This window comes from Ictalurus punctatus, chromosome 13 (assembly GCF_001660625.3).
Source record: "Ictalurus punctatus breed USDA103 chromosome 13, Coco_2.0, whole genome shotgun sequence".
NCBI classification, from domain to species: Eukaryota; Metazoa; Chordata; class Actinopteri; order Siluriformes; family Ictaluridae; genus Ictalurus; species Ictalurus punctatus.
In genome coordinates, this window is record NC_030428.2 from 28559898 (window position 1) to 28573369 (window position 13472).

Sequence of the window (13472 nt, forward strand, 5' to 3'; positions counted from 1 at the left end):
CTTTTTGGACAATTGTTTTAGGAAGTGTAAGGAAAGGAACATGACACGACACTTAGCTAAAGAGTAACTAATGCAGTACATTCATTCAGCGCTATGTTCTAATGAAGTGGTGCAGAAATTATATGACCATCATCATTAAAATCCGAGCTCCATATTTAACCGTCCAATCAGACTGTCACACTGTCCCTGTGCTGAATGTAAATAAAAGACCAGCACGCAGCCTATGAGCTTCCAGGAAGGAATTAATCACGTAAATGAAAATAACCCGCGTCCTTTCCTTAATCCTCCTCTATCCTTTTTATCTGGGGATTCAGAGCAGCAGCAGCATGGACACGGACGACTGAGACCGAGACACCACGATGTTCCTGCTGCAGCATGGAGACCGTCAGACATCTCTCTTTCTTCCTCATTCTCTTTTTTTTTTAACATGAACTAGTCATTAGGACGATGCCAAAATGTTAATCTTTCTGTGTCTGTGTTTGGGTTTGGCCTTTTTCGGTCGACTTCCTGTCCCGAGCAGCGCCTGTCCAGCACAGTGTCGCTGTTTTTACCACAAACTCAGTGACGGATCCAAAGCCCGGTAAGAACCCGAGTCTGAACGTTCATTTGTGTTGTTTTGTGTACAGAGAACATTTACAGTGCAGGTTTTTAATCCTGTATGAGATTAAAGATCGAGTGCACTTTAATCTTTTCCCCACGTTGGGCATCACAGTGCAGGCTAGCCTACTTCCTGAGGATTTAAGCTGTACGGTGAATATAACGGAAAGAAAATCAATTCTGTCAGGTTTAAATATGAAATAAATTTTTTTCCCCCTGAAATGTCATGAAATTCCTCTGGAAACACTAATGTGCTGTTATAATAAAACACTGTGTGACACGGTGGAGTCACTGTTACCGTCCCGAGGTTCGGGATTATCCTACAATGACACATCTCGAGTGTTTCCTTCCTCTTCTACCACAACAATTTGCCAGCGATGACATTTTTTATTTATTAAAGTATTACACGTCATACTGTTATAGTTATATTTAATATTGCTAAATATCCATGAAACACGTGAGTTCCTGTTCACCAGCGTCTCATTTCTCTCTTAAAGTTAAATAACGCAGCGTGTCATGTTAACTCCTAAAGAGCGTAAACTCGTCTGTGCTGATGTGGAAAACTTAAATTTACAGCTTTATGTGTGACTGTTACACAGCGCTGACACTGGAGACTCCTTCCGTACACGTTACAGAAACACCTCCTGGCAGAAAACTTCACCGTATCGACGATTCCTCACGTTTTGTAATGTATTTATTATAGAGAATTCAGCAGCGCAGTGGTATAATCATTATCTCGTACTTGAGTGATTGTTATTATTAACTGTTTATCTGAGCGAATGTCTACGTAAAATCTGGATCATACTTGGATTGTCATCGTTCATTTCCTTTGCATTTTATTTCGTTTATTTATGATTCTTTTTCAGGAGTGTACTGTGCGGTGGTCCTGAGCTCACCTCCATCCCCACCGACCTCCCCTCGGATGTTTCAAAGCTCCGTATTGAAAAGACTGACATTACCCAAATCTCCAGCGAGGCCTTTATCTCCCTGAGAAATCTTGAATTCCTCTGGATGTCCTTCAACTCTCTTTCTGTTCTCCATGTGGACAGTTTCCGTGGCCTGAGCGTGCTCAACGAGCTTCGTCTCAAGGGTAATTTCATCGCCTCGTTCCCGTGGGAGAGTTTAACCGACATGCCCAACCTCAGGCTCCTGGATTTGCACGACAACAAGATCACCAGCATCCCGGCCGAGGCAGCCGTCTATGTTAAAAACCTCACTTACCTCGATTTGTCCAGCAACAGTCTGAGTACACTGCCGTCTGACGTGCTGCTGATGTGGTTCTCTGCTAAACCTGCACAGGATGCTGAAAACTCAAAGATGATTTTGGGTAAGATTGATCGTTTTTCCGATTTTCTCTGAATTTCCGTAATAAATTTGCTATTTTATATTAGTATCGATATATATATTTGCTCGGAAACCTTATTTTTAATTCCCCAGGTCTTCATGATAACCCGTGGCAGTGTGACTGTCGCTTGTTTGACCTGGTTCAGTTCCAGAAGTCTCCGTCTTCCTCATCAGCCTTCATCGACACTCACCTGCGCTGCTCAGAGCCTGATAGTTTTTCCGGTGTGCTCTTCTTGGATGTGGACATACGGAGGTGCCAGGTACCACGGGTCCACACAGCCGTGGCGAAGGTTCGCAGCTCAGTAGGCAACAACGTCCTGCTCCGCTGCGGCACCGTTGGAGTGCCGATGCCTGAGCTCACCTGGTCCCGGGCTAATGGAAAAGCCATCAATGGTACAGGTGAGTACCCGTGGCACCTAGAACAATCCCAGTGAATTACTATTAGGATAGTATTCTCAGTCAAAGACCTGAGTCCAAAATCTACATCGTAGGGAAAGATCCTCGCATTCGGAGTCGGGTTACACAGCTGCTGAAGCTGATATTGTGTGCCCCCTCGTCCAGATTATTAAAGCATCCAGGATAGAAAATGTGGAGTGATGAAGCACATTGCACTATTTTCTTTCTTTTAAATCAAATGTAATATGATGTAACATAAAAGCTAGGTACAATTAACAAAGTAAAAGTAAAAAGTCTAATACGATGATATACAGTATAAATGAGAAGATGGTGAGCATTGAAATAAATCTAATAGGAGTCTAGGATCTTGCGGATATATTGCTGCATGAATAGTCTTCGCTGCAATTATCACATTAATCACTGGTTTTAATTTAACAACATGGCTTCCACACTGATTATTCATCAGCGCATAAAATAGCACTTGATCCAGCGCATTATACTATTTTTCAGTTCCTCATGGGCACAACTTAATGAAGCCAAGAGAGTCTACATGGAGGTCACGAACTTTAAAGGGACAATACTATTTAATAGGGACATATTTATGTATATATCATTGGTGTCCAATAGTTTTCTAAGTGTATTTACAGCCAGAACATAAACTTCAGCATGACGTATTGTGGTGGCATCAAATACCCCTTGCAGTGCAGTTAGGTCTGAGGTCTGAATGCTGATGTGTACTCAGCTGTTAAGCCCTTAATGGAGGGTTCTTAGCTTTTTTAGAGTTGTTTAATTAAAGGTTCCCACTGAGGGACAGACTAACTAAATGGTGCTAGAAGGAAGATTAATCATTAAATGTGCTTTGTCAGTTAACCAAGTAACTCTGAATCATCTTGTAGTGTTGTACATGAACTTAAAACCACTTTTCCCTTCTCATCCAAATGACTCTCTGGCCGGGGGTAATTTGGAGGTTTCCTACCATGGAGTACAACTGATAAATGTCTTCTGATGAGAACAGAAGGCAGTTCTACAATATCTGCATCCAAATTTTGCTGAATAACTGACTGCCACTTTCATTCTACTTTACAGTTCATGAGGAGGTTTCAAATGAAGGCATCACCTGGTCCATCCTCAGCATCCTCGCTATGTCCTCACAAGACTCAGGCCAATATATCTGCAGAGCCACTAACTTTGTTGGCGGCGCCAACGCTGTCATCTCTCTCGTTATTTCAGAAACGCGACAGGTCAGTGAGGCTGCTGTGAAGAAAATGGCATATCAAGAGAAACTCATCGCAAGATACGTTCCTCCAACCTCTACTTCTGTAGATGTTCCCATCATCAAGCCGTTTAAAGGATCGAAATCCACAGGGTCATCTGAGATCGCGCGCTACAGCACGTCTGACGGTGTCCTGGATGGCAAAACCACAGAGAACAGCTTAGAAATGGATGTGGCTGAGAATGTGTTGAACGATTTGTCAGCCAACGCTTCCTCCCTCCAACAAGGTCCAGAGAGACGGGTGGTACGTTCCGTCAAAGTCATCGGAGACACTGATCACACAGTGTCAATTAATTGGCGAGCTCCATCTGCAACCAACACCACGTGGTTTAGTGTTCTTTATGCTGTGTTCGGTGAGAGAGACATGAGACGCATCAACGTCAGTCCCGGGAAGCACCGGACCACCATCGAAGGCCTTGTTCCAAAAACCAAGTATATTGCCTGTGTATGTGTGAAAGGCCTAATCCCAAAGAAGGAGCAGTGTGTGATCTTCTCAACCGATGAGGCAGCAAGTGCTAGTAGCACTCAGAAGCTTATCAACGTGGTGGTGATCACCGTGGCGTGTGTCATTGCAGTGCCTCTCACCTTGATCGTTTGCTGTGGGGCTCTGAAAAGACGACTCCAGAAGCTCATGGGAAGAAGATCGAAAGACATTCAGGACTCATACGTGACCTTCGAGACCCTCACACCAGGTGGCAAAGCTAAAGGGACGGAAGGGGAGTACCTCACCCACCTCAACCAAGATGAGTCCAACCGTCTGCTCTCGGCTCGCTCCAGTGTAGATTCAGAAGCTATAAACAGAACTGACGGACATCCTAATGAGTATTACTGCTAAAGTCTGCTCGTATCGATAACATGGACATCATCATTCATTCATTTACTTATTGATCTTCAGTATCTGCTTTATCCTGGTCCGTAGATCTGGAGACTATCCCAGGAATACTGTGCATGAGGGGGAATACACCCTATTTGGAATGCCAGGGATTTTATTACGTGGTTGATTGAGAATATGGCCCTGTATGTGGAAAGAAAGCTTCTTCAGAGCCATGCAAGGATACACCATGTGATCTGGCCATGAACAAACAAGACATTTATTCACTGTAAATCCATGAGTCTAAACTTAGTGTCTTTGTGTTTACTTCACAAAAAAATACATACAATGTGTATGGCCAAAAGTATGTGCACCCCTGACCATCACACCCATATGTGTTTCTTCCCCAAACTGTTACCACAAAGTTGGAATCACACAGTGGTATAGAACGTCTTTGGATGTTGTAGCATTACAGGTTCCCTTCACTGGAATTAAGAATCCTGAACGTGTTCCAGCATGACGATGCCCCTGTGCACAAAGCGAGCTCCATGAAGACGTGGTATGTGAAGGTTGGAAGAAGGAAGAGGAACTTGAGTGTCCTGCACAGAGCCCTGACCTCAACCCCACTGAACACCTTTAGGATGAACTGGAACTGGAGTCTCCTCACATCAACATCAGCACCTGACCTCAACCCACTAACGCTCTTGTAGCTGAATGAACACAAATCCCCACAGTCACGCCCCAAAATCTCTTCCCAGAAGAGTGGAGCTTTTTATAACAGCAAAGGGGAATAAATCTGGAATGGCATGTTCAACAAGCACATACAGTGGTGCTTGAAAGTTTGTGAAACCTTTAGAATGTTCTATATTTCTGCATAAATACGACCTAAAACAACATCAGATTTTCACACAAGTCCTAAAAGTGGGTAAAGAACCTGATTAAACAAATATTATAGACAGAAATATAATATTTGGTCATTTATTTATTAGGGAAAATGATCCAATGTTACACATCCGTGACTGAGTGTGTTTTCAGTGTGTGGTGTGACCCCCTTGTGCAGTAATCACTGCAGATAAACGTTTGGGGTAAGTGTTGATCGGTCCTGCACATCAGCTTGGAGGAGTTTTATCCCGTTCCTCAGTACAGAACAGCTTCAACAGCTTTCACAGATGGGATAAGGTTCTTATGCTGGAATGCAATGTTTCCCAAAACAAAACAAAAAAAAGTTCTATTACGGTCTCATCCGTCCACAAAATATTTTTCCAACAGCCTTCTGGCTCGTCCACGTGATCTTAAGCAAACTGCAGATGTGCAGCAGTGTTGTTTTTGGAGAGCGGTGGTTTTCTCCTTGTAGCCCTGCCATGCACACCGTTGTTGTTCAGTGTTCTCCTGATGGTGGACTCATGAACATTAACATCAGCCAATGTGAGAGAGGACTTTAGTTGGTTAGAAGTTACCCTGGGATAATTTATGATCTCGTGGACTATTACACGTCTTCTCTTGAAGAGATCTTTGTTGGTCTCCGCTCCTGTGCAGGGAACAATGGTGTTGAATTTCCTCCATTTCTACACAATCTGTCTGACTGTGGATGGGTGGAGTCCAAACTCTTTAGAGATGGTTCTGTGACCTTTTCCAGCCTGATGAGCATCAACAACTCTTTATCCGAGGTCCTCAGAAATCTCCTTTGTTCATGCCATGATACACTTCCACAAACACGTGTTGTGAAGATCAGACTCTGATAGATCCCTGTTCTTTAAATAAAACAGGACGCTCCCTCACTCACACCTCATCGTCATGCCAACCATTAAAAACACCTGACTCTAATCTCACCTTCAAATTAAACTGATAATCCTAGAGGTGCACATACTTTTCCCACTCACTCACAGATATGGGTGTGATGGTCAGGGGTGCACATACTGGCCGTATACTAAAAGAGAATATCTTGAATAATTATATTGTTTATCCTTTTTGAAGAAGGGAAGGAATTCAGGACCCACTTCATATTGAAATCTACGACTACAGCCACAGTGATGGGAATTTAAAGGCATTAAAACACAAGACTCAACTCTCATGTGTCCTCATACACACCTCATACACACCTCATACACACCTCATACACACCTCATACACACCTCATACACACCTCATACACACCTCATACACACCACATACACTCCTCATACACACCTCATACACACCTCATACACACCTCATACACACCACATACACTCCTCATACACACCTCATACACACCTCATACACTCCTCATACACACCTCATACACACCTCATACACACCTCATACACACCTCATACACACCACATACACACCTCATACACACCTCATACACACCTCATACACACCTCATACACAACTCATACACACCTCATACACACCTCATACACACCACATACACACCTCATACACTCCTCATACACACCTCATACACACCTCATACACACCTCATACACACCTCATACACACCTCATACACTCCTCATACACACCTCATACACACCTCATACACACCTCATACACTCCTCATACACTCCTCATACACACCTCATACACACCTCATACACACCTCATACACACCTCATACACACCTCATACACACCTCATACACACCACATACACACCTCATACACACCTCATACACACCACATACACACCTCATACACACCTCATACACACCTCATACACACCTCATACACACCTCATACACACCACATACACTCCTCATACACACCTCATACACACCTCATACACACCTCATACACACCACATACACTCCTCATACACACCTCATACACACCTCATACACTCCTCATACACACCTCATACACACCTCATACACACCTCATACACACCTCATACACACCTCATACACACCTCATACACACCACATACACACCTCATACACACCTCATACACACCTCATACACACCTCATACACAACTCATACACACCTCATACACACCTCATACACACCACATACACACCTCATACACTCCTCATACACACCTCATACACACCTCATACACACCTCATACACACCTCATACACACCTCATACACTCCTCATACACACCTCATACACACCTCATACACACCTCATACACTCCTCATACACTCCTCATACACACCTCATACACACCTCATACACACCTCATACACACCTCATACACACCTCATACACACCTCATACACACCACATACACACCTCATACACACCTCATACACACCACATACACACCTCATACACACCTCATACACACCTCATACACACCTCATACACACCTCATACACACCACATACACACCTCATACACAACTCATACACACCTCATACACACCACATACACACCACATACACACCTCATACACACCACATACACTCCTCATACACACCTCATACACACCACATACACACCTCATACACACCTCATACACACCTCATACACACCTCATACACACCACATACACACCACATACACACCACATACACACCTCATACACACCTCATACACACCTCATACACACCTCATACACACCACATACACACCACATACACACCACATACACACCTCATACACACCTCATACACAACTCATACACACCTCATACACACCTCATACACACCTCATACACACCTCATACACAACTCATACACACCTCATACACACCTCATACACACCTCATACACACCTCATACACACCACATACACACCTCATACACACCTCATACACTCCTCATACACACCTCATACACACCTCATACACACCTCATACACACCTCATACACACCTCATACACACCACATACACACCTCATACACACCTCATACACACCTCATACACACCTCATACACACCTCATACACACCACATACACACCTCATACACACCTCATACACACCTCATACACACCTCATACACTCCTCATACACACCTCATACACACCTCATACACACCTCATACACACCTCATACACACCTCATACACACCACATACACACCACATACACTCCTCATACACACCTCATACACACCTCATACACACCTCATACACACCTCATACACACCTCATACACTCCTCATACACACCTCATACACACCTCATACACACCTCATACACTCCTCATACACACCTCATACACTCCTCATACACACCTCATACACACCTCATACACACCTCATACACTCCTCATACACAACTCATACACACCACATACACTCCTCATACACACCTCATACACTCCTCATACACACCTCATACACTCCTCATACACACCTCATACACACCTCATACACACCTCATACACTCCTCATACACTCCTCATACACACCTCATACACTCCTCATACACACCTCATACACACCACATACACACCACATACACACCTCATACACACCACATACACACCTCATACACACCTCATACACACCTCATACACACCTCATACACTCCTCATACACACCTCATACACACCTCATACACACCTCATACACACCACATACACACCACATACACACCTCATACACTCCTCATACACACCTCATACACTCCTCATACACACCTCATACACACCTCATACACACCACATACACACCTCATACACACCTCATACACACCTCATACACACCTCATACACACCTCATACACTCCTCATACACACCTCATACACTCCTCATACACACCTCATACACACCTCATACACACCTCATACACACCTCATACACACCTCATACACACCACATACACACCTCATACACACCTCATACACACCTCATACACACCTCATACACACCTCATACACACCTCATACACACCACATACACACCTCATACACACCTCATACACAACTCATACACACCTCATACACTCCTCATACACTCCTCATACACACCACATACACACCTCATACACACCTCATACACACCTCATACACACCTCATACACACCTCATACACACCTCATACACACCTCATACACACCTCATACACTCCTCATACACACCTCATACACACCACATACACTCCTCATACACACCACATACACACCTCATACACACCTCATACACACCTCATACACTCCTCATACACACCTCATACACACCTCATACACTCCTCATACACTCCTCATACACACCTCATACACACCACATACACTCCTCATACACACCACATACACACCTCATACACTCCTCATACACACCACATACACACCTCATACACACCTCATACACACCTCATACACACCTCATACACACCTCATACACACCTCATACACACCACATACACACCTCATACACACCTCATACACTCCTCATACACACCTCATACACACCACATACACACCTCATACACTCCTCATACACACCTCATACACTCCTCATACACACCTCATACACACCACATACACACCTCATACACACCTCATACACACCTCATACACTCCTCATACACTCCTCATACACACCTCATACACACCACATACACTCCTCATACACACCACATACACACCTCATACACTCCTCATACACACCACATACACACCTCATACACACCTCATACACACCTCATACACACCTCATACACACCTCATACACACCTCATACACACCTCATACACACCTCATACACACCTCATACACACCTCATACACACCACATACACACCTCATACACACCTCATACACACCACATACACACCTCATACACACCTCATACACACCTCATACACACCACATACACACCACATACACTCCTCATACACACCTCATACACTCCTCATACACACCTCATACACACCTCATACACACCTCATACACACCTCATACACACCTCATACACACCTCACACACACCTCACACACTCCTCACACACACCTCACACACACCTCACACACACCTCACACACTCCTCATACACACCACATACACTCCTCATACACACCTCATACACACCTCATACACTCCTCATACACACCTCATACACACCTCATACACACCTCATACACACCACATACACACCTCATACACACCTCATACACACCTCATACACACCTCATACACACCTCATACACACCACATACACACCTCATACACACCACATACACACCTCATACACACCTCATACACACCTCATACACACCTCATACACTCCTCATACACACCACATACACACCTCATACACACCTCGTCTTTTTCCACCATGTTTTGTGCAATGTATGATTTCTCTTTTGTTTTGTACTTCAGTGTATTTACCATGTTAGTTTGTTTACCGTGCTCCAATTCAACTCTAATTCCAGATGTCGTGTGTAAATAAATATTTATTTCTTCACTGTATTTGTCTTAACATTGATGCATTAATAAATGTTTACATAAATCTATAAGAAATCTGATCCCTATATTTGAAATCATTTTCTGCAAGACAAACTCATCAGTCTTTTCAGAGTTTCTAGTAATATTTTGCGTGCTAAAAAACATTCTGCTTTAAAAAACAAAACACGATGAATTGTTTATTTCCCGCGTTAGTTGAGCGCTTTACACAGAATGATCATTAGATGTAAATATTGCTTGGGAAAATATTTCCGTATAAAAGAACTTTGCAGTAAAGATTTGAAGCTGAAATTCATATCTTTATGATAAAATGAGACTAGGTTTACACCACGCACAATTTCATATTGTCTTGCGTCTTAATAAAAGAACTTCTGAACACTTTCCAGTGGTAAGGTGGTAGCATCGGGACTCTCTCAACAGAATTTCAACCACAACATTGAATCCCTTTCATACAAACAACAATCCTTCATACCTATCTATCATTAGACCAATTTAAATATTGAAATATTCAATTAAAATGTATTTGTTTTTATTAAACGATGTTCGTTATTCAGAAATATTACAGAATGTACAGTATCGACTAAAACCTTATTCCCGAGCCGAGCTAATATAAGACTAACCGTAGGTTTCTAGGTGTTATGTAGCTGAAGTAAAGCATCACTGGAACATTGCAACATTTCTCTCTAATGAGCTCTTGTGAGATTTTCCAGCTAGTTAGCATCATTTTGTACGCGTACGCAGATGTCTAGAAGAACCGTCGCTAATTCTGCGTCCGGCCTCCTCCAGTAATACAGTTCTCCATCTTGGAAAACCACTAACGATGTTTATTCTAGGTTTTCTAGTGTTTCTGGTTAATTCTTTTGGAAGTGTGGTTTTGTGCTCACAGTAAAATCTCTCGGGAGCCAAGAGAGCAGAAACCGGCTGTGCTGTCAGGGTGGGAGGGGCATACTCTCGCTTTCCTGTCAATCACAGCGACACTAGCCAATTACAGGCGTCTGTCAGCTCATGATTATGAATTTATATAAATGTATAAAAAATAAAACACATAAAAAGTGCTTGTGTTGAGCGCGCATGCGAGTGGAGTGTTAGGGGCGTGTCTATAAAAACCATGTAAACACTAATAAGCATTCCAGCCGGAAAAAGTTTTCCAAACAGGGTTTTCTCAGCCACACAATAAATTTGCGCTGCATAAACAATCATTTGACATATTTTTGCAGGTTATATTTGCATTAGGATATAAATCACTTATTGCAGCTTTAATGCTTTATCTGTTTTGTTTACATCAGACTTTTATCTCAGATGCTCACTGGTGCATGTTGGGAACAGCACAGTGACCCAGACCTGTTCACAATTACTCAGTGTTTCAGAAGCCTGATCTAAGCCTCCTGAAAGCGCTGCGTTAAACAGGAGATTAAGGATAATAAGCTTTACCTTACTGCAGCAGTGACGTAGCTGCGTGTGAGTCACGCCGAGGGGTTCTGGAGGTTTGGTTGTGTTTATGTAGTACACAATCTGAGATTCATCAGTCTGAAGTGTGGAAACATATTGTAGAGATCTACAATAACACTTTCTCTTTTCTGATACCGATATTCATCCAATATGTGTGTGTGTGTGTGTGTGTGTGTGTGTGTGTGTGTGTGTGTGTGTGTGTGTGTGTGTGTGTGTGTGTGTGTGTGTTTAACCTGACACACTTATATATACAGAAAAAAAATACATAAGAGCAGGACATAATCAAAACCTATTTCTTTTATTCAGTTAAAGTCTAAAAAATGATGTACACTGCACATACAGTATAATAAATATAATAAAAGTATAAAGTCTCTTTATATGTAAACATTTATAGTTAAAAAAAAACACACACACACACATTCAAAACTCCAACCTTTTCCATTAGTTAAAGGATCAGATTGATTTTTTTTTCTCTGACATCAGACTGATAGTGATCATCGCTGCCATGTCTAGTGGAAGCTCTCTTATTTATTCAGGAAAACCAGCAAGCAGGCTGTATTTTCATCTCTGTCGAAGCTGTAAGGAGAGACTTACTTATTAGAGATAATTAAATGGAAGTTTGTGTAATCTGATCCTTCGTGTGAATCCAGCGTTGTCAGACTCGATGCTAATCCGAAGCTGGAATAGAGATTTATCTGTCTGATACACCGCCCCCGTTAGTGACGTCTAACCACTCAGGAGGTTGGAGTTAAATATCTCAAAGTCATTTTATTTAAAAATTCTGGATTTAGATACCAGACTCAGATCTTTATCCAGGAAGTCTGATTCTTAAAAATTTGAAAATCAAAGCATGGAGAAAAAATCAGGAAGTAAAATGGAGGGAAAAAACGGTAGTAAAGAGTCTGAGATTAAGACCGGGAAGTTAAGTTTCTATCCTGACGTGTTTAGCGATTCTGGTGCTAATACTGTGTGTTGGTTGGTGCTGTATTGTCATTAATCCTGTGAGAAGTTAGCGGTTGTGTGTCAGCGTGATGTCGATTAGTGCTAATGCTAGCACAGTTACAGCACAATGGCGTTCAAGGAGGAAAAAATAAGAGCAATCTCAGTCATAAGAGATAACGGTCAGGATTTGCTGTAAGCTCCTAAAAACAAAAGTCCCAGAATGCAATGCTCTTATAGTCGTGCCGAGTCGTTTACTAGCGGACGAGTGGCGACGACGTTGACGGTGATATTAGCATGAATGTTGAAGGTAGTTTTCCCCCCCCCC

At 42.7% G+C, this 13472-nt stretch overlaps 1 protein-coding gene across 1 annotated transcript; it reads left to right on the top strand.

Moving 5' to 3' along the window:
- Positions 1 to 455: 455 nt before the first annotated feature.
- On the top strand, positions 456 to 4445 carry lrit1b (leucine-rich repeat, immunoglobulin-like and transmembrane domains 1b). The gene is made up of 4 exons (XM_017482800.3): positions 456 to 580; positions 1464 to 1924; positions 2035 to 2340; positions 3424 to 4445. The coding sequence occupies exons 1-4, from the start codon at positions 456 to 458 to the stop codon at positions 4443 to 4445; spliced, it is 1914 nt and encodes a 637-aa protein (XP_017338289.1).
- Positions 4446 to 13472: the final 9027 nt, after the last annotated feature.